Genomic DNA, 22772 nt, shown 5'->3' on the forward strand with positions numbered 1-22772 from the left:
CGCTTGGGCTAACACGAAGAGACATCACAGCTCGGTTGTTTTCAGGGCTATGGTTATATGAAAGTGATGGTGAGTTCAGTGCCTGCAGATTCTTTTTGGGCATGGACTTATTATTTTGTATAAAAAAATGCATGTCCTGATCGTTTCTTTCATTATGTGCTTTCTTTCTTTCCCCCATCTCTACTCTCTTTTTTAGCAAACTAGCTTCGCAGCACTCTTCTCTGAAGTGGAAATTGTGTGACTGGATTGAGCAAAAGGCCCCAACTGTATCTGTGTTAGTTTAAGCCACGAACAAAAGAAAACGGGAATATTTCTCCAAATGTTTAGCCGGAGTTGATCCGGCTCCTGCAGAACACCGGCGGCTTGGGAACATGAGCGGCTGGAACACGTTTGTGTGTCTGTTCAACTTTCTGCACTTCTGTCACATAAGCTGACCAAAATCTAGCATGAGTTCTTTCTTGCAGAGTTCTGCCTCGCCAGATCCAGTTCTCTTTCCCCTGGTAACACAATCGCCTTTCATAGAAGCCCTATCACCTTTTTAAAAATAACAGTAATTACCTCTCCCAAGACACGTCAGACAAAGAGTCCCCTGGATATAATTAGTCATCTGTCAACAGCCATCAATTTACCCTGACTGAGAGCCGTGTCAAACATTAGCTCTGAATTTCAACCTGATACATGGCTGCCAAATGTATGTATTTCAGTGACATTGCCAACGTTGAAGTTTGCCAAAAATATTTAAGGAGTTTTATGAGGAAATTAATGTCACACCCAATCAATCATTGTTAGCTAGAGGGAATTTTGCTTGTGATTATTGACGTGTACGAAAATTTCAGCTTTTAAAAATTAGAAGCATGCCAACTTACAAATGTCTGGAAGTATAAGATGAGTGGTAGGCAGCCAAAAAAACACAGTCTTTTGTCTGATGGTATACTATTTTAATAAGTGCTCGCTCTGAAAGGGCTTTGGCATGGACAAAATACCAAAGGCAATGTCTCCCTCTAGTGGTAGCAATGCGATGGGTACAATAGCAAAGTAGACGGTTCGCAAGAAACTTTTGTCCAGTAGATACGGTTCCTACTAAAAAAGGTAGAAATAAGGTAATCAAAATAAATCATAGATGGTGTCAAATTTGGAAAGTATCTATTGGTAATTGGAGAAAATCTAAATGCTGAAAAATGTAAATAACATTTGTTTAAAAAAGTGATTATTATAAACTTATATTTAAGGAGTCAGTAGAGCACGTTTTAGAACTACAAGCGAATATATTTTTTTAAACAAGTGCCTGCATAGTCAAACAGCTGCAGTGACAGCATTTTGAGGTATCACCTGGGAAGCAGACAGAGGCACTGTGTAGTGTTGGTACGATATGGCTCTGCTCACACCTCAGTTCACACAGGATTCCTGAGCAGAAACACAACTCAAACATACAATATTGAATATTCAAGTCTACCTCAGCAGCAAGGTCATCGCCATACACGAAAACTACGCACTTTCATTCATCTACAAACATCTCATTTCCAATTGTGACATTATGCGTAGGATTTTACCCTTGGGATATTCACAAAAATTGAACAATTTCACAGAAATACAATAAAACAACATGTGGGACTCTTTGATACTTGGCAACAGGGTACATTTGTATGTGCTCTACATGTCAATTTAACACTTTCTTGGAAGAATAATGCAAAAAAAAAAAAAAAAAGATAACGTTGTAAAGTGCACTCCTGCTCTGTGTGTGTGTGTGTGTGTGTGTGTGTGTGTGTGTGTGTGTGTGTGTGTGTGTGTGTGTGTGTGTGTGTGTGTGTGTTGATCTTTTCATGGTGCTTGCATGGTTAAGGCTGCTCCAGTGGAATGCTGGGAAACCTGGCCCACACTCCCAGTCTCACGAGTCTCACTTTGCCAAATACATTTTGGAAAGAAAAAGAATACATCTGTGCTTACATGTTGGAAAGGAGGAGGAGAGAAGGAAAATGTGTTGTGCATGTTATGAAACGTTAAGCATTTACTAGAATATCAAACAGAAAAAAAAAACACCTGTTTGAGCGTATGGGGCGAAAATTAATAATCAAAGTTACAAAAAAGTAACAAAATGGTTATTGGAAAACAAACAAAACTGAAAGAGTTGCATATAACACTACAAGGAACAGGTAAGGAAAAACTCTTATTTGTCAATAAATGTATTGATTATATAGGCTTTTTAGCACAGACCATCACCCAGACGGTTATTCCTCTCAGTTAGCTCAATCTCGCCATCTGTGCTCTGGAAATGATGCATGCAAAGTTTGCTTTGGCATGCAAAATAAACCAAACTTGCCCATTTGACCGTTCAACCTTTGACCATGTTAGAAACTGCCCCGTCACCGATTTCAGATCAATGTTAAACAAACTGCAGGCTTGGCTAAATTTTTGTCTGATGAAGGAGTGTGCAGATTAGTTGGACGTTGTCCTGCTGTGAATGTCTATACAGTGTCTATTCTGTTCACTGTCTCCCCATTAGCTGAGAATGACCTCCAATCAATAAACAGCACTGTTTCTGTTCAACATTTCCCCTCTCACTGTCTATTTCAGAGTACAGAAATACATTCATTTTGGTAAATAAATATACTAATATTAAGATACATCTACTTCTTACTTCACCCCTTACTTCACACTTAAAACACTGCGTTTTTGAACAATCATCATGAGTTAGATATTTTTATACCCCTCACATCACACTTAAAACCATACTTAAAATTGTAAAGCAATCTTTACAACCCATTATATGTGAACATACACAAACGTTACAGACCACTTGCAAGGCTTGACTATGTTATTCATATTGAGCAGAAGACTGGAGTTTCCTATAGGCCAAAACATTCTGTCTATTCCCACACGACAGTCACGGCAGTCTGCTTCAGATTACAGAGAAGCGTTGGGCAGGCATTTCCTCGGATGACCTTCAGTTACATCATGGCTAAAGATGTCGGTGTCATCAGCTACCGGGCACACACACCCTGCTTATCCCCACCCACCATGTCCGCCATGACGGCTTGATTTCATTTAACCAACGGCTCTCTGTAGTTATTGCATGCATGAGACAGGACACTAATTTACTTAACGATTGTCCCCGTTATCAGCTATGATATGAGGTAGTGAACACAAAATTCACTTTTGTGCTTTCATTCCAAAACAACAAAACGTTTACAGCCAGAAATCGCAAGGGCTGAAATTCTCAACCAGCACCTCAATTTTTTTCCTAAATTTTTTAATCCAACACTGTAAACACCACAATTATACCTTCCAAATTTGTCTTGCTACTGCCAGACTTCCAAAGGGCTCTGAACATTTCCAAACGACCAGCTTGCATTGCTCAGCAGGTTCAGGATGGGAGCGAGCCGTTTTGGAGCGAGAGTCCTCCCGTCTAACATCGGACGGGGCAGCAGTTGGAAGCTCGCAGGGCGATGCTGGCGACGGACTTCAACGCGCAGGTGGAGACCCTGTGGCAGGTCCCTGCCCCGGAGATGTAGCTGGAGGCCAGCCGCTGAAGCCTCGTGGCCCCGAACGTGTTGTAGTGGCCCGGCATGACCAGCTCCACCTCCTCGCGCTCCACCATCTCCACCAGCCTCTGGCAGCTGCGCACGTAGTCGCCGACGGCGCTGTAGGGCAGCCAGTCGATCATGGAGCCGTCGTAGACCACGTCCCCGCTGAACAGAACCTTGTTGTCCCGGTCGTGCAGGCAGATGCTGCCCCGCGAGTGTCCCGGCAGGTGCAGGACGGTCAGCTGCCGGTCGCCCAGGTTGATGACGTCACCTGGGGGAGGAAGAGCAAGAGGAGGTGAGGAGCAGGGGGGCGGATGGATGTTTCTGAACGCGGGTCGCTACCGCCAGGAGCTCTGAAGGGGGGCGGAGCCCTGAGCCACGCGGCACTATGGGATCCACACGTCCCCCATAGTTTACACATCTAGTGTACTGTGCTATTTTGTCACTGCAGATTTGTGTCCAAAATAATAATAATTCCATTTTACATTTGCATAAGCACGATGCAGCAAAGGTAAGGAAAGGATAGATTATTAAATTGAGCCTAGATGTTATTATAATCATTACACTGCAATTTAAAGGTGTTTTGTAACACTAGGAATCTGACATAAGATAAACAGCTGTTACAGAAATAGCAGCTGTACTGCTGAGAAAATGTGAATCTCAAATGATCTCAACCCATTTCTTCCCACCTCATAATGCATTTGGATTAAAATGAATCTAAGGCAATCTTTAAATAGATCCACAAAATTAACCTAACCCAATCTTTTAATAGAGCCATGAATCCATTACATAGACGCAAGAGGGGGTGTGTCTGAGGTCTTTGGACATGACTGGAGACGCTGCTAGCAAGCGCGCCCTCTTGTGGTTAACCAATGGCAAATCGGTCGCATATTATTTCTGTCCACAAACGAATGTTTCTTTATAAAGACACTTGGCATTTATTCAGGTTCACATAACTGGACTCTACATCTGTTATTCAAAAAGGTGTATAAGAACATTTCATCCAAAAAGCAAACTGCCTGTAGCCTACCGACAGCTTGGTCATCATGAGTATGCATAACATAATGCTCAAACGAGAGGCCTGCTGCAGTTATTGGGTCCTAACTGCAGACAACCGTCTCAAGACTACTCAAGACAACCCGGGGAAACTACATTAACCACTACAGGAACTACAGGCACGCTCCTTTTATAGACCCACGCAGATCTGATTTAGTTCGATCCTTCCCTATCTGGTCAGAATGAAGTCAGAGCTAAAATACCGCATTAACACCTGGCAGATTGCGGGTTTAGGACGACGTACCATCCTGTAAGATGTGGGTTGGTTGCACAGCCTTCACCCGGTACCGCCTGGCCGTCCAGCCGGGTGACGGATCTTGCACGATCTCGCTGTCAGACAGCCATGTCACCGTCTCAAAGTTGTCCCCGTTGGCCAAGGCATCGACCTCCGCCTTGTGCACGCCCACCTGTTGAAACTGGTGCAGTCCGCCCGAATGGTCGAAATGCACATGGGTTCCGATGGCCAGGACCGGTTTCCTCCGGCCGGCACCGTCTCCCAGTAGACCTTTAGCGCTGATGTACTCGGGCAGACTCCGCAGACCCAGGCCGGCGTCGATCACCACGTCCTGGTGAGATCCCCGAACGAGCCAGATATTCGCCCGGTTCCCCGACTCGTAAAAGCGCTCCTGGATCCAAAACACTCCGTTTTCCAGGGATTTGTGCGCGTACCAGTCGGTGGCAGACATCACGACACACACACACACACAAACACACACACGTCCGCGACGGAGCCGAAGGGTGCGATGGCGGCAGCTCACACCCTCCACCGGGGGAGGACGTGCCGTGTGACGGAGGCGGGATGTCATCCACCGTTGGGTGGAGATAAAACAAGCACAGCCCATCAGCTGCGAACGCCTTCAAACTCTCACCTGCCGCACTTACCCGAGGAGCTCTGCTGCAGGTAATTTAGTCTCGGGCTTTTTATCACGTGTACAAACGCTATCATTCCAGTTTACACTTATTTGCAACACACTTCGATGTTGTTCTGGACAACGTAGTTTATCATGATTTTTTTTGCTTCTCTTTGAGTGAATCCAGGAAAGTCTGTCCAACATGGCTGGGAGAGGAAGAGGAGTAGCAGCGTTTACCTTCAACATCGAGTCACTAGGCATCACCAGGGGGTCCATGCCTGAGACTCAGCTAGGGCCACGAGCTCTATTTCCTGTAAGCATCAGAATATTGATGTATTTGATGGGTTATTATTATTTTTGTTTGTAAACACCACGGATGGAGGCTCGTATTCTGATATGCAGCATTATCATTATTCTGTAAAGCTCGTCTTGTGTATCTTGTAAGCCCCTGGCATGATGTGAAACAGCACCATGGAAGCATCCTTTCTATTGGCTCTATAGCAAACTGAGTTTAAACCGGTGCCTTTAAAAGCTGGTGAGGACGAAGATTATATGTTGGCTTTGAAACAAGAGATCAGGGGCAGAATGAAGGGTCTACCTTTCAACATCAAACCCCCCTTCGGCAAGAGAGGCGAGTCCTGCCGTCACAGATTAACTATCATATTGGGCACAACCACAATCACATTTTTATTAAAAAAGAAATACTTTTTATTATTGCTTCTGGTTATTGTAATTTGTTCTTAGGTGTTGAACGGTATAAGGATAAGTACATAAGAGAATGCCGTCAAATTGAGGATGAGGACTGGACACCAGGTAAGACCTCGGACTTGTGCGGGTTAGATGGCGGCATTATGCCACGGTCACACAGACTTGTTTTGCAGACTGGAACCGTCTTCCAGTGGAACTGAAGGCCCAGAAGAAAACCATACGAAAGAGATCTGGTAAATGTTTTCCTTAGTATTTCCACATCCGTGCATTTCTTCCTTCTCAATTAGATGAACTCTTATAGATTTGAAGAAATCCACAAAGGTTTCAAGAAAAGATGACAAGGCTCTTCTGTTAAAACTGGATGTAAGTTCATCATTCTTTGTTTAACATGGGCTTAATCTCTCATCTTTGTAATTTTTTATCTTAAAATGAAAATGAGTGTTCAGGGCATATAGAAGTTTTCTATGTTTCATCCGTTTTAAAGGAACTTGAGAAGAGAATTGAGGAGAAATCAGATGAAGAGAAAGAAGAGAAAGCACAAAAGAATGATGAGGAAGAGGAGGAAGAAGCTGTTGAAGGAGAAGAATATGATGAAGAGGAGCTTGAGGAGGTACAGGCTCAGAACTGAGAACTCAGAGCCGAGTTTATTAAACTATAACCGTGAGCATAGCTTTGCTAAATAATGAGAGGCGCGTGTTAAGAACATAGCCCACTAGAACCAGTCCAGTAGCTTTCTCCTTTACATTCCCAATACTGAAAATTCAGACTTAATTCATTTTCCAGGATAATGACTACATAGAAAACCACTTTGAAGATGGTGATGATTTTGGAGCTGGCAGTGATGACAATATGGATGAAGCGACATACTGATTTGAAATCAAATGAGAACGCGGGACACATCTGGAACTCTGCTCATAATGTTTTACTTTCCTTTTCAAGGTGAAGCGCGTTTTCTTTGTGGCTTTTGAGTTAGAAGCATTAAAATGGCTGTTGTGGAATCTGTATGTCTCGTACTTCCTTCGGTTATATATTGGAGTACAAAAAGGGGTTTGAGATTCAGATACTAAAATAGAGTTTTATTTTTCAACCTGTTAACTATGGTCTGTAGGCCAAAGGCACAAACTTCTTAGATTAATTAAAAATGTGATACTTGAGAGAATATTTACAACTTGAATATTCAAGAACAGTTCACATTACCATCATGGCAAGAATTAAATAATGATTCAGAACTGTAGGTGGCAGACAAGCAAAGTTAAAATTATAATGAACAACATGAGTATCAATACTGATTTTGGAATAAATTACGTATGCGTGTGTGTGTATCCCTGACAAGACTGATATCAATCGTCTCAAATATGCAAATGGATTTTTGCTTACCATTAAGGCAAACATTGTTTTAATACAGTTACAAGGCTATACATCAGCTTGTGATGGGCACATTGTGCAAAATGCAACAAGAGAAACTCTCTATAGGAACCGAGTCAATTAGACCTAGTTCCAAATTCATGCCATACCAAGCTCAGAAAAAATGGCACCATTTACTCAGTCAAGTTTAGCTATAGCATAGCAGAATTAAGTCAGTATCACATTAGTGAAGATATAATCCCTCCTCATATTAAAGGATGAATTCAATAGTTTTGAACCAAATGTTCAGATGTACCATGTGGGTTTAACCCAGTAATTTGTTCCCTACATTTACCTATTCAATAGATATTTACATGTACTTATTGATGCCTCTCACATAACACAAGGTTACAGCTTGGAGCTATACCAACATGATACAGACCATCCAAATAAAACAAAATGACCTTTCTTAGCTAAATGTTCTGCCATTAACAAGACACTGGGGTCTCCAAACATCCATGCCATGCTGGTTATTTCTTGCCATTTCAGTGCTTTATCCATAGATGTGGTTCAAAAATACTAAATTCACCCTTGCAATGTACAATACTTATCACTACAAAAGTGGTTCTGATTATGCAGTCTAAAAATACCTCAACTGAGTTATTCTGGGAATGCTTTATGTTGACTCTCTGGTCCATGTTGGTTTGCCCAGCCCCTTTCTATGTTTTCTGTTCCTGCCTTAGAGCTGGTACTCCGTGTTCAGCCATTGGATGAATTTGTTGGGGAGGAGCAGCTTTGGCCGGTAACACCGCACGGGCGGCACCAATGGCGGACTGTGTGGCCTCGGCCCTGATGGTCTCCACGGTTGCATGGTGGCTAACGTCTGCTTTCATCAGCACCTCATAGTACAACAGGTAAAACACGGGCGTGATGATGCCCACCACGAGCATGATGACTACCGCGGTCCACCACCTCATGCCCCAGTCGGCACCGTAGTAGGGGTCCTTCCTAGTGGCGGGCCTGCGCTCCGATTCTCCCAGCAAGGGCTGCTGAGAGCTGAGGGAGGACACCACCTCATTCAGGCTGTTCCGGGAGGGGTTGGAGGACTTGACAAGGAGCTCGATGTCCTTGTCTTTCTCCTGCAGGAAGAATTCCACACTGTCTGCGGAGGAGGAAGAGGAGGGGGAGGAGTCCGCAGAAGCTCCGGATGACGGGTTCCCGGGTACTCGGCGGAAGCCACCAGGTGAGCCAGTTTTATGCGATGCCGTGCTGTGGGTTTCGGTGAAAGAGCTGAACCTCCTCACAGGGATCTTTATGGACCGCAAGGCAAAGAAGTCCTGTTCTGTCAGGAGATTGTTGGCCCTCTTTATGTCAGCAACCTGCGATACCCAACATAAAGTAAATCACACCCTGTTGTCATTTATCACAGAGAGTCACCAGAATGACTCAGCATATATGAATGCTGTCTATTCATTGATTATTCCACATGTCATTTTTAATCTGTGAAACAAGCTGGCGGTGACTTACAGTGCAGAAATACTGAAGTGAAATGCTGATCAGGGTGTCACCCTCCTTAATGTCCCTCATTACATAGACAATGTCATCCATTCGCTCTCTGGACACACTCCGCCGTAGCCTCTCCCTGCCCCTGGAACGCAGCTCATAACTCTCCCCATCCTCCTCAGAGAACTCCGTCTCAGAGGTGTTCCCAAAGATATAAGCTTGACCTCCCTTTGCAGGTTGCACTGTCGTAGGAGACTGGAAGCCATTGTATTGGTTCCTTCCAGTCATTTTCTTCCTGTTTGCAAAGATGCAATGGATCGAGGTTACACAAACTACCTTATCAACAGATAAGCTTTACTCTAGATGTCTGTTCAAATATGTAGCTAGTAACTCATGATAAAAATCAAAATGAGCTACTTTACCTATAAATAATACATGAAAAACGTTTCCCTTGTGGGTCCAGTAATATCAGTGACCAGCACCTCAACTGGTTGTGAACGGTCCAGTAGCTAGCTATAACCCAACTTTTTAAAATAAATGTAACCGTGGCTTCTGCCTAGGTAAGTTTGCACTGGCAGCTCCAGAATGAGACATATCTTTATGTTGAAATGTAACTGCTAGCTAATTAAGGTCCTCATACCATGTCTAAACTTCATAAGTGGCACTACATGAAGTTTGGGTTGGTGAAATGTTCATAGCCTCGTTGGTCGATAATTATCATAGGTTGGCTAGCAATATAAAACAAGTTATCAAGCTAAAAACAATTAAACAAGACTCACGTAACCTAGCCAATACTTTCTATGTTAGCCTAATAATATTAAGTTATTTAATTAACTAGCTAAGGTAACGCTAGGTTAGCTAATAACTAGCCAGCTTCAGCTAACTCGCCCCATAACTCGCAGGTTTTAATGTTTTGTTTCTGTCTGTATTAATCTAACGTTAGCTAGCTGTAGCTAACCCATGCTAACAAAGTACAACTAACCCTTCCCTGGTAGCTAGCGTTTACAAAGCTAAGGTAAATTAGACAGGTAAATAAAACTGCGTCTCGACGAACAACATTTCGAGATTTTATATTTGAACGACACTAGGATATCCCAAAGAGACGATCTGTTATGAAGAAATACGTCTGATTTACCTGATAAGTTTATATATTTTTTTAGCTAGGCAGCTAAGCCATTCTTCACCCCAGTCGCCGAGCTGACTGTACGTTTTGCTTAGCAAGCTACGCCACGTCAACACAGTTTCGACGTGATGACGTACTGAAGTGGGCGGAGCCACCGTCATTAAAGAGGCGGGGATCAGATCTGAGATCAGTTCGGATCGTTCGCACTTACACTGTCGTATTATTAGTGGGGAAACTACGAGTAACGAAGCCTTCAAGATTATTCCGATAATTCAGACTCAGTAATACTCCACATGAAATTCTCTCTGTAACACATTTCTAGCTGAATTATGCTTTTAAGCCAAACTTTATGAAGCATTTGATTAGTCTAAAGAAAGGCGTAAACCTTACATTTAAAATGGTTTGTATGCTGATAAAATTATATTCTTATCATTCTAATAATTAATGTATGATTTTTTAGCTGCGGAATAGCTGATGAAACGTGCCACCAGGGGGCATAATAGACATAGGATATGTTAGACAACTACTTTGAGGTCATGCATAGTTTTATTTGGACAGTGAAGCATGTTACAGTAATTACTATGCACTTAAAATTAAATAATAAAGAATTTTGCAAGTCAACTTTGAAGAATTTAAGTTGTCTTTTGAAGCATTTGTACATGATACGCCTACTGAAATACCTCAGTCTAGGACTAAGTATTGCAAGTCGGATATATCGCGCATTATGTGGTTTAATTTATTTAACCTGCTTTGGTCCCCTATCGATAAAACTGCTGTAAGACACCTAGCCGAATGTGGACGGGAGGATAAAAAAATCACTTTTTTCTCATAAAGGAGTCGCGCGAATAGACATAAAAAGCTCGCTTGAGAAGCGGTGCGCCGCAGGTCTTTTTTAGAAACATAATTTACTATTACTCGTGCAAAATAGCTGGGTGAGGAAGACATATCGCTGGGTGGAGCTGTTTGCTCTATCTGTCAAGCTTTGAGGTAATGCGATTAGCACATCTTTGCCCAGACAAGGCGCTACGACGTCCACTAGTTTATTCAGGATAAGCACTAGCCTATAGGGACAGCATGGCAGAAGCGCTCACCCACATTTACCATTCAACGTTCATCCAAGAGCCGCTTACACTCTTTCACGTGGAACAGCGATGTTTTATACAGCAGCAAGTGAGGATCACGTCCGTGGCTTAATTGAACTGTAAGACATCTGACTGTAAAACTTCATCTGGGGAGCGTCGTTGCCCAGACAGAGACCAGGCGTCTATATGGGAATGTGTTTAACATCAGTTATCTTGTGAAAGACACATGGAGCCTAGTTCTCTTGGTTTGAAGCCACCGATAAACGTTTAACTTACGCAGATCCTCCACCGTTTACCTCGGATTGTTAGTGCAAGGTCTTAGGTGAGTAAACTCACAACAATTATATGTTTTATTAGATAAGCATGGTGCACAACCTAAGAATGTTAAACAGGTGTTGCAGGAGCAGTTCGCAGCTCGGAACGGTGTAAAGAAAATGTTTCAGGTTAAAGTTTATTTTTCTGGTATTAGTAAATAGACTGTTTCGACTTTTATTTAATGGTTTGTGGTAAAAGCAGCCAGCGTATTTTTTTACTGAACTGACTGATTTCAGAGTCAGATTGTGAATTGGTATTTTGCGCCAAGTTTGAATGTACTATCCTGCCTCGACTATTTTCATCCAGTGTTTCGCCAGTAAGAAAATCGAATCGCACTCCCCACAATAGCAGCCTGCTTTTATTTACAAGGAGACTGTCAGTAACAGACGCGAGTGACTAAGCCGATCTTTTTGTTTTCTTCTGGGAATTTCATGATTCATGAGAGTAACTTTGTGACTGGTAGAAAGACACTTGACGCCAAGGCGATTGAAGATGGTAAAATAATGTTCATAATGCAAGACCGTCCTACTGACAAGCGAGGCGAGCGCTTCCATGGTTACTTTCAGGATGCTGACCGAGGACAGTGCGCTTTGTGTGTCTCCTCCCGCCTCCTTTGAGATGAAACAACGGGGAACCTCCTCTCGTGGCGCGCGGGAGACGGGGCGCGCTTTAAAAGCCCTCGATTGTCAAAGCAATTGTCAATGTATGGATTTACGTACACGAAGCAATTTGTTCTGATTTGGGGCAATCAATTTTGTATGAATGGATTGAGAACTTATATTTTTTCTTCCGAGATCTTTGTCGTTTTATAGTAATTACACGATAGCTGCGAACGTGGTAAGGCTGTAAGGTCACACGGCTTGTTTTTGCTTTTGTTGGGCGTTTTCTTAAGTGTCTTTTAGGGTTAATGTTTACATCGGGTCCTTTCGGCTCAAAAGGGGGGAAAAACCTTAGTTCGTTGCATTCACTTCATCTAGACAGGCCACGCTTTTCTGTGCATCTATTTTGTTTTTTTTCACTCCCTGAAATTCGGAGTATGTCTCTGATAATACTTGAAGCGGTCGCATGTCTCCTTATGCGCGCTTTAGTGTGGCGTAAAGAAAGACGACGCGTTGTAAACAGCGCTTTCACTCCCCATGTGCGCTAAGACTTTGCCCGCAGCCTGACGCTCTGACTGATCTCGTGCACGTATGGGACGCGCGTGATGGAAGAACAGCAGGTGTATTCAGACAAAAGAGCGCGCGCATCTGCGCCATCCAGTCCTAGTCCAGTCCAGCGCTACTTTCGAGGAAGATAGTTGGGAGGTATTTAACTTGTGGTAGGGGAATAGAGGCCAGCAGAGATTTCCGCATTAGCCTTTCTACGTTTTCCAAAGCCTCCACGGCCTTCTCCACTGCCTCTCTCTTGTCTCTTTGTACACCTCCAGAATTTATACTGGCATAGTTAAAGCGGCCTTATGCATACATTAGGACCACCTATTGAGGGGAAAGACAAGTGAGGCTAATTCAGCGGAGGTCAGACTGGACTTTTGTGACCTATTTTGTTTCTTTTAGCATATGGGCCATATACATTAGTGTAATTACCATATTGTACTCAGGATATTTATGACCCATTTTAGAAGTAAAAGTAAAGTTAACAGAAACTAAACTTATTCAAAAGCGTTGATCAGTCATGAAACAGATAACAGTCTGGTAATTAAAAAGTTTTTTTTCCTGATATTCCTTATTCTCAAAAACTAAACGTCTGTGGAAAGTTTTGAGGTTTGTGCTTCTCAAGCACTATTCTCTTCCAGAGTAGGCTGCATCTTTACAATAAAGGGCAAACCCAGAAGCAGAAATCCAGAAACAGACCAGACTTTCATGTTAGCATTAGTCCCGGTCTGGTTCAAATTTCCACACCTTCTGAACTGACTTAGCAGGGTTCCAATCCGGATACTCCTTTCCCACCAGACTGGGGCCTACACTAAAACAAAGTGCCCATGCATGGAGTTAGGCATGAGGGAATTCAACTGGTCAAAATGCTCCACAAAGACTCCACACCCAGTGCAGAATGGGCACGCAGTGGGAATGTGCCACTGGCCTTTTACTGTGTGTTCTGTTATTGAGAACGCACGCTGGACTTCATTTGAAAGATCATTATAATAAATGATTAGCGCTCGACTCCTGAAGATTTGTCACTGTCGTTTTTGTAACTTTAATGCAAAGCATCACATGCTGTTCAGGGCTACAAACCTGCTGTTTTAACATTCATGCATCAAGACATAAAATCTGGCAAAGCTCTAAATAGTAACTACAGAGTTAGTGCTGTCATGTATGTATTTTTTATTTTTTTTACTAAAACATATTTTCTCATATTTATACATAGCTTTCATTCAGAATAAGTATACATCAAGTAATCCCAGACTAAGATGGTTAGTATTATACTACTGACACGCTGTCACGCCAAGCTCCACCCTCCTCCCTTGTCCCGCCTTGTCCCGCGTTTCCGTAGTTCCCTCCGTCTGTCACGCCCCTGTCCTCAGTGTTCTTCAGCTGTGTCTCGTTCATGTTCCCTTATCTCAGTGTATTTAGTTTCCCCAGTCCTGTGCTTCCTTGTCGGTCATTGTCATAAGTCCTCTCTGTTCCCTGCTTGCCCTGCTCTCTTCCACCTCTGTCTCCTGATTCCACATATGATATTCTCCTGTGATTTTGCTATTGTGTATTTTTGTTTTCCCTTTAGTTCTCGCCCCTTGTTCCTTTTACAATAGTTCTGTGTGCTTTGTGTAACCTGTGTATTTGGTCTCCGTGTTCCTGTTATATTATATTTGGATTTCCCCACATAGCTTTCTCCCTTTCCTGGGAGAATCTGTGTGCCCCCTTTGTAGCCTGTTCGTGCCCTAGTTGTTCCTTAGTCGCATCTCGCTGTGTTTTGTTATTTGTTGCACCAGTTTTGTTGTTCATTCGTGTTCAGTGTTCTCTCGGATTAGTATTGTCTGTATTACGTAGTTCGTCATTCTACCCGTGGTTGTTTTATGAATGTTCTGTTCGTCACTTATCGCAATTTCTCTACATGTAGTTCCTGGTCCCGTTGGTTTAGTTTAGTATTGTCCTTTCTGCTTAGTTTTGTCTGTTTTATATTTTCCCTGTGTTTTGTATTGTCCTCGTGCCTGGTGTGTAGCATTATATTTATTAAAATAAATCTTACTTTTCTGCCCTTGCATCATCCCTTCCTCAGTTAAAACGTTACACACGCAATATTTAACCTGCTCAAAATATCCACTATTCATTCATTCAAATTTCATTCAAGATCTCAAACATTTACAGCCTAATGTATCTTGAAAATCATGCTATTGAATTAAGCATTTTGGTACTAGGTCATAATTATTGAGTTGTGGTGCAGTGCGATAATTTATAGTCTAGCTATCACATGCATATATGAGCCGTAGTGAGGATGAGGATGTCAGATGTTTGTCTAGACGTAGATGACATAGACTAGTCATCTAAGGAGTGCAAATTCATGCTTTTTGTATCATTTGTTTTCTGAATTTCATCTATTTGTACGATGCATCTGAATGCTCCTCTATGATTATGCTAAACACACAGACAGTGTGTGCTTGTTTTTTTTTCCTATCACTGTTTAGTCTGTTTGAACGTCTGGTGTGTTGTTCCAATGCTTTGCTGACGTATTGTTAAGAGTATCATGTTTTAGTAGCTGTTTGTTCTGGCATAAATGTGGGAGTTTTTCTGGACATTCTGAAGCTTCAGTCAGGTCCAGCAGCAATCCTGAAGTCTCTTATTTGTCATATGGTCTGCCACAAGTGTGCCAGAGAGTTCACTAGAGACTTGTGTCGACGGGCAGCGAGCCATGCACATATCTTTCACCTTTCTAGAGACCAGTGTGCATTTTTGTATGGACAAAAGTTTGACTTGCCTCATCACTTCTCTGCATTCGTCTCAGTGATCACAGTTACCATATTTAACATTTGACCTCCTCTAGGTATTTATTGGATGATTGGATTATTTGTTATTTCTGATTTTCTGCAGTGGGTCACTATGAACATGGTTTCGTCGTCCTATAGAGGTTAAGCTCAGTGGCAGCTCAGTGCTTTAAAGCCATTGCCTAATGCACAAAGCTCAGTGTTTTAATGGAAATGAATTACAATGAAATCATACTTTTTCCCTCAATGTAAAATTCAGCAGCGATTCACCTCATGTTACTAATCAGTAAATGAACTAGCAACAGTAACAAAAACAAGTACCACCAATTAGCATCATTTGCTGGCACAGTGTCCTGTTTTTAAACAAATCAAAAACACAAGCAGTTTGTCCCGCCTCCAGCAATGGACCAATAACATCAGCGTGATTCATATTGTGATGAAAAGCGGCTCTTTTTGTTTGTTTTCTTATATTGTTTTATTGTTTTATTGTATTGTGTTGTTCTTAAAAAATAAAATAAAATATATTTTTTATATATATATATATATATATATATATATATATATATATATATAGGAAATAAAACTTGACAGATGAATTGCATTAATAAATTAGTAAATGAAGGGCTACATGTAGTACTAATTTAGTTTGCCAAACACATTTGTGGTGAAAAAAATTTACATTTCTTGAAACTGCATATTCTGATTTTTAAATCCCGACACACTGATATCATTCTGGGTGAACGTACCTAATAATTATGTGCACTGGCAATTTTTTTCTGAATATATTTTTACACTTAGCTGATTTAGAGAAATGGTGCTGTTGGATGTACCAGGAGCCTGCACGTTCTCCGCACCTTCTCCCTCGTCCTCAGTGCTTCTGTGCGGTTCAGCACACACTTATTCCCTGCGAATACGCAGGGCATGTCTCCACACCACAAACTGTTCTGATGATCTTGCTTGTATTTCTGGGAATTTTTTTTTTGGACTCCACATTTTGTGGTATGAAAGTCCATACACAGTATATACAGTTACGTTATTAAAAGTGTCAGATGTAAGCAGTAATTGGCTCAGGAGGAATTTCTCCTTCCCTGATGAATCAAATGTACAGTCCTAAAAATCAGCAGAACAAATGTGAGATTATCAGAGTTACGTTTGTTTCCTCATCTCCCCCCTGGCCCTGGTAGAGAGACCCAGGTTATCATCATCAGATTGTTATTAGCCAATGTTTGTGACCAGACGGTAGGTAGATCTTCTGGATTGGACTTCTTGCCTGATCCTGGCAGTCTCAGATCTGTGGAGCAGTCCAGTATGGACTACTCCTTCCTTTTGGTCTCCTCTTCTAATTAACCACCTCAGAGAAAAAGAGCCTGAACTCTGAAATCATGAATGCTGACTAGAGACAAGTGTTCTGCTCCCATGACAGCCATCATCATCCTCCCTGATCTTGGGGGAGACCGTCAATAATACCAGTAAGCTGAAGTTCCCTACTATTCTTCATGTACTTGTTCCTGGTCATGTCACTTTGCAACCGTTTCATGCATAGTGACTCTCTCTGTGTCCGTCTCTCTCTCTCTCTCTCTCTCTCTCTCTCTCTCTCTCTCTCTCTCTCTCTCTCTCTCTCTCTCTCTCTCTCTCTCTCTCTCTCTATGTCTCTCGCCCTCCCTCCATACCCTATGGCTCTTTCTTGTTCCCACCACCAGCAAGGTTCCTCCCCATTGTGTTTCGTCATGGTGAAGGAATTTCTGAAGTGGAGGGAATTGAACTGAATCGCGGATCATGCAAAGACCTTTGCTGACCAGTGAATGCTGAATCTAGTGCCACAGCCTTTTCCCAACAAAAGCTAACAGAACCGAGACAGTGAATATCCATATCTATTGAAAAAGAAAGTCAGTGATGGCTTTTAGTCACACTGAACAACAAAACAGGTCATGGTATTCCAAAGACCCATTGAGGGAGTGTGGACCTAATTCCTCATTTGTGGAAGGGTTATCCTAGCTTTTGATTCTAAGTCAGTACTCGCATGTTTTTTTTTTCTGTCCTCAATCCAGCCATCTGTCCCAGGGCTGCCAGACTCAACAGACTGAAGAGGCCAAGACAGGAATTTCCCACATCTCTCCTCTGCTAAAGGGGTCTTGGAGGGGGACAGAGTAGGAAAAAGAGACCTATCTCTCTGAATGGGGGGTTTGATTTGGGCTGCTGGAGTTCTTGCATGGCAAAAAGTGTGTGTGTGCATGTGTGTGTGTGTGTGCGTGTGTTTGTGTGTGTGTGTGATGGGGGGAGCTTGAAGAAAAGTGAGAAAAAACAATGTTGCAAGAAAAGAAAGAATACCGCTTGAAGAAAAAAAAAAGAAGTCTGTGCACGTTTTTGTGCATTGGTCATTGAAGTGAGAGTTCGATTCGACGCCCCTGCCTCTCTCTCACACACCCACCCACACACACACATGCGCACAAACCCAACAGCACTCAGTTCTGTCTGTGCAGCTGCAAAGAAAGGCAATTAGCATTTCATCCAAGCTCTGCTGGCTACATCTGATGAAGTAATAAGCTTTGTAATTTGCTTTTTTTCTTCTCCAGTCTGGCCATTCGTGCGCTTTGTCCTTGTTAAATCCTATAAGAGCACTTTTTCCTCTTCCCTTCCTGGTATTGTTTGGTGCAATAGCTAATCAGTCATGGAACTCCAAGGCCCCAAGAACATTCGCAAATAAAATTCAATAGATTCCCTTCTCTCCCTGCAAACTGAGGGCTAAGAGAAGTCATTGTGTTTTCGGGAACAAGGGATGCCATTGGCACAAGTCGAATTGGGCAGAGAGCAGCTTTGAGACAATACCTTCAACAGCGGACCCCGGCCCCACCTCCTTTGCTCTTTGGCTGACACGGACTTGATTGGCGTCCGCTCCTTAGAGAGGAGGTGAGGCGTTGGTTTGGAAAGTGCCGCATTACAATACACGGCAGAGCTGTTCACGCGTTTCTGGGAGAGCACTCGTTCTTTTCCGCTTTGGTTTTCTTGCTCCTCGTGCCCCTCGTATGGAAAGGCATCTGCTCCCACTCAGAACTTTTGGCACCCCGCATTTTCAAATGCACAGGCGCACATAAATGCTCTCGCTAACACTTTTGGGTTTAGATTTTTTTTTTTTTGTTTGTTTTTTTTTTTGTACTTGCACCGTAATTCTAGGTTCTCAATGCATTCCAAAAATACGAAGGTCTCAGGCAGGGCTTGCCAAATTAGCATCTAGACGAAAAAACTCACGGGTCTCGAAACATTCTCCTTGAGTCTAATGATGGAGGCTTATGCTGTAGTTGCAGTCACTTATTACATTTCTTAATTTCCCCCTACCACAAGATGTCCAAGACAGCGGCTTGGCCTAAAAATAATTTAGAGGCAATGTGACTGGCAATTATTGGCTTCTGGGCCCTACACAGCATCTCTGAAGGTTCCCAGAGCCCCTGTAAGAGTCTGGTTAGTGAGGCAGCAGAGCATGTCGTGTCAGGAAACGAGACAGTTTCACTTACGTTCCATATACAAGAGTTAGGCAGCAAATAGCCCTCTGTGGAAGTGTGCCATCCTTCCCATTCAGGGAAAACATGGCCAGTTGCTCAATCTAGGACAGACAATACGTTGCACAGCTGGGATTTAAAGCAAAGATTGCTAAATGGTGCTTGTATCCTTTTGCAAGTAGGGTCAGGCTTCTAAGTCCTGGAGATGAGTTCCTCAGAACTCTTTATTTCACCTTTTTAGAAGAAGATGTTCAGCAGGTGAGGTGCTGGCCGCCTCAGCAGGCCGAGGCACAGGGCCTTTGTCATGCTTACGGGCTTTGGCTATGCGAGTCTCCTGATCTCTCATCAATTTCTAATCAATGTGATACAATATCAGGGATGAGCGGAAGCGGCTGTATCAGAATGAGTCACACAGCATCTAGTTGCTGAGTCATGAAGGTGATCTTAGACTAGCGTCTTTTATCCTGACTTTTCTCTTTTTCTCATGCCCTTCTGGGGGGGTGTGGTTAACTTTTCTCAGTAAAGTTCTGCTCCATTTTGCCCAACACCAGACCCAGTGGCAGTCACTCAGATCGAAGCCTCACTGTCGCCGGCTTGATCTCACACAGGGTTCAGGTTTTCCGATGCATCACACTCCCCTGGTGTGGCCTGTGCTATGACCCATGTGGGTTCTCACAGACAGATCTTTACCCATCAGACACTGCTCCACAGAAGCAGGGCGGCTGTAAGATTAGGGCGAGCCTGTCATTTTGACTCTGCCGAACGCTGTCATTAAAACAAAAACGTAGCATGGTGTGACTAAACTACACTATTTTTTATGGCATTACTTCTTGTAATTGGTGTGATCGTGGCTGTAGGGTGTGCAAACATTTGAAAACGTTCCATGTGTGTCTCCCTGCTGAGCCTCCTTAAGCATGTGAGCGAAACACTCTCACGATGTCAGAGCGCGGCTTCTTACATCATGATGTTCACGCATGCGTTCATGCCCAGTGGAAGCATGCGCTACCTGAAGTTTAATCTTGCAGGGTACACACACACACACACACACACGCTTCTGGTCCTCAGTACTGGCTGTGAAGTCTTACTGATTGAATAATTGATGTTAAGATCACAGATCCTGCTGGCCGGCTGAGGTAACCCAAGAGGCGACCGCTGTGCTACAGAGGGAGTCGTAACCATACACTTGGTGACATCTCCAGCCAGCAGATCCAGTGTAATTGCTTACATCTCAATTACGTTGCAACCACCATTGCCAAGTTGCCCATGAGGGCCGTGGGGTTAAAGCCTCCGTGGACTCCCCCTCTACATATCGAGGTGTGTTCACATTTTTATAACGAGTTAATTCAGCCCCCACAGCCCCTCCCCAAAGGGTAATTGTCCGGCAAACTTTGATCTGCTAATCCTTTGAATTAAGCAGCTTAATCACCATCGACTAAAAAGTAATCGAGGTTCCTGGCATGGACATGCAGGCCGTTTTTATTAGGGGCAGTAATTCCAGAGCACTGCTGCTTAAAAAGAGGGGAGATGTAAATCTTCAGAAGCGTTCGCTCATGGAAAGTGGAGGACGAGGCTCTGGCTGCTTCGAGCGGCTGACGACACACGGCGGCTATCTCGGATGCGGTGGCCAACTCTTGGCCGTCAAGAAGAAAAGGCGGGAGGGCAGGGAGCGAGAGGCTCTCTCTCTGAGCTCTCGGCTCTGAATAGATCTTCTCCATGGGTCACCTTAAGCTCTGACCACGACCTTATTCATATCCTTTTCTCGTATCTCACAGTTACGCACCGCGATCCAATTACTCCACAGGAGACAGCTCATGCCACCTGTCTCTCTCTTGCTGGCAGTATCTTGACCTCGCTTGTTGGCAGAACCGCCTTGGTCCTTCTTCTCATTCATCTTGAGATGTTTCATACAATGGGCCTCGCCAGTAGGGGAGGGACAGGCTTCTAGGTCCTTGGCCGCGCTGTGGCCTCCTGGTCACTGTGAAAGCGTTTGATGTTCCTCAGGCCAGGATGTCCCGTGCGGTGGCTGGCAGAGCTTGAGGAGATCCTTGTGGTGTCTTTCACGATCAGCACCAAGGGACTTTGGTGAAACTCCACAGTGACATGGCTGATGAGTGATGGGTTGGACATCCACACTTGTGGAAACATCATGGGCAGGATAAAAAAAACAATTGTGTATGATCTTGGCATGATGGTATGAATACATGGTGATGGGCTGCTTGATATTTGAAAACATTTGCAGACGCTGTGGTTATTTTTGGTTTGGTTCACAGTTTTGTTAAAGTTCTGCTTGAGCAAAATTTAAAGCTGCCTCACGCTTTGCTTTATGAAATATATTAAACACATCACTACACTGTGCCCACGAATGAGGTAATTTAGTCCCTTGAATAGAACTGAAGTTAAATCTGTCAAAAAAAATCTAAGTCTGGGTGTATTATCTCAGTGAGAGGTTGCTAAAATAATTTGCCTTGTTAATAAGCAAACACTACATAATATTTTTCCATCCAAATTTTACCGTCACTGCTATTAAAAGGAAAATAGGAATATAGACAGACTGTGTGTAAGACAAATTTCAGCCACAATAGCTAATCTGCATTATAAAAGGTATAACGCTTTCAGAAATCAGAAGATGAAGAAACTAAAACATGGAAATACAGTAAGACTGCTGACAAGAAATCCTGAACTGCGTATTGGGGGAAATGGAAGAGTTTTCCATGTGCTGTGGACGGTGTGCGGGAGAGTGAGGAGGTTCCCAGCTCCAGGGGAGAAGCACGGATGAATAGCAAACTCTCCCCCTCCACTGTTCCGGCTTTGTCCTGTCCCCCCACGGCCCGACCCGCAGACAGCCGCTAATCCCATTTTGATAGCTTTCACAACACCCCCTCAGTGCTGAGCTGTCGTGCTTGCCTCTGGCCATCACAACACACACAAATACACACACACACACACACACACACACACACACACACACACACACACACACACACATACACAACAAGGCGTACTTTCTCCCCCTCTGTGGTTCTTTCTCTCTTACTCTGACTCACTCACTCACTACCATAAACACATAAACACATAGACAAGCATGTTAAGCTTATCTTAGCATACTTGCAGTCTCTCTCTCTCTCTCTCTCTCTCTCTCTAACACACACATTGTGATTAAAATAATAAGATATCAGTAAATTCTCTCTGTACTTATGGATGCAGTTTTTCTTTCTCTTTTACAATCAAACTTGCACTAATTCTACAGAGAGAAACTCTAAACTAATCTAGCTTGGCACCTTGATTGATGAAGACCCCTCTATTCCAAACACCCTTGCGGCCCAAAATAACCCCAAATGATCTACCAGGAATGGAACATATGAAGAACTGGATCTTTCCAAGGTCCAACTTTCCTAAGTAATTCCTATGAAAGAAATAATAAAATAATAAAGAAAGAATACAAAATGACTTCATTCTGAGCATGTATAATTTTTCAACCTTGTAATTTGCTGAATATATATATATATATTTGCTGAGTATATATATTTTAAAGGTGGCATGTGCTAGTTGATGCCACAAGTAGCTTCATGATCGGGGAGATGCCCACAAGTCTGTTTGTTTTGTTAGCCATGACGACTGACCAGGGTCTGCCACCCGTCCGAAAGACAGACATTTATGCCATGTCTGATGAGAAAAAAAGGACCTCTGTCCAGATCAGGGGGCTGACCAGGGTCTCATCAGTCAAACACAACATACGTGACCTTTGAAGACTGTGTCATATATGCAATGACATTGTGTCATCTCACACAGGCTTATTTTGTCATTGATAGAACAGATGGAGACGTTTGTCTGATCTGAGTTATGACGAAATCTTGCCTTA

General features: G+C 43.1%; 4 protein-coding genes across 6 annotated transcripts in view; 2 read left to right on the plus strand and 2 right to left on the minus strand.

Moving 5' to 3' along the window:
• Positions 1-938: 938 nt before the first annotated feature.
• Positions 939-5410, minus strand: mblac2 (metallo-beta-lactamase domain containing 2). The gene is made up of 2 exons (XM_076997706.1): positions 4822-5410; positions 939-3792 (listed from the first exon to the last, which is right to left on the minus strand). Exons 1-2 carry the CDS (start codon positions 5381-5383, stop codon positions 3404-3406), a joined length of 951 nt encoding a protein of 316 aa, XP_076853821.1. The 5' UTR covers positions 5384-5410; the 3' UTR covers positions 939-3403.
• Positions 5329-7138, plus strand: polr3g (polymerase (RNA) III (DNA directed) polypeptide G). 2 transcript variants are annotated; one of them, XM_076997709.1, is made up of 8 exons: positions 5329-5478; positions 5607-5741; positions 5930-6059; positions 6173-6241; positions 6310-6369; positions 6438-6499; positions 6621-6746; positions 6920-7138. In XM_076997709.1, exons 2-8 carry the CDS (start codon positions 5631-5633, stop codon positions 7004-7006), a joined length of 645 nt encoding a protein of 214 aa, XP_076853824.1. In that variant the 5' UTR covers positions 5329-5478; positions 5607-5630; the 3' UTR covers positions 7007-7138. The 2 variants fall into 2 exon arrangements, with proteins under 2 accessions (XP_076853824.1, XP_076853826.1); XM_076997711.1 differs by having other exon boundaries at positions 5366-5478; positions 5616-5741.
• A 360-nt stretch (positions 7139-7498) lies between these two features.
• Positions 7499-10223, minus strand: lysmd3 (LysM, putative peptidoglycan-binding, domain containing 3). Of its 2 annotated transcripts, none has more exons than XM_076997707.1 (3): positions 10119-10223; positions 9008-9278; positions 7499-8859 (listed from the first exon to the last, which is right to left on the minus strand). In XM_076997707.1, the coding sequence occupies exons 2-3, from the start codon at positions 9269-9271 to the stop codon at positions 8200-8202; spliced, it is 924 nt and encodes a 307-aa protein (XP_076853822.1). In that variant the 5' UTR covers positions 9272-9278; positions 10119-10223; the 3' UTR covers positions 7499-8199. The 2 variants fall into 2 exon arrangements, with proteins under 2 accessions (XP_076853822.1, XP_076853823.1); XM_076997708.1 differs by lacking the exon at positions 10119-10223 and adding an exon at positions 9406-10107.
• A 959-nt stretch (positions 10224-11182) lies between these two features.
• Positions 11183-22772, plus strand: part of adgrv1 (adhesion G protein-coupled receptor V1) — a 114013-nt gene continuing 102423 nt past the window's right edge. Inside the window, exon 1 of the mRNA XM_076997712.1 lies at positions 11183-11276. Coding sequence (XP_076853827.1) covers positions 11258-11276 — 19 coding nt within the window. The 5' untranslated portion in view covers positions 11183-11257. The remainder of the gene's footprint in view (positions 11277-22772) is intronic.

This window comes from Brachyhypopomus gauderio, chromosome 3 (genome assembly GCF_052324685.1).
Source record: "Brachyhypopomus gauderio isolate BG-103 chromosome 3, BGAUD_0.2, whole genome shotgun sequence".
Classification (NCBI taxonomy): Eukaryota; Metazoa; Chordata; class Actinopteri; order Gymnotiformes; family Hypopomidae; genus Brachyhypopomus; species Brachyhypopomus gauderio.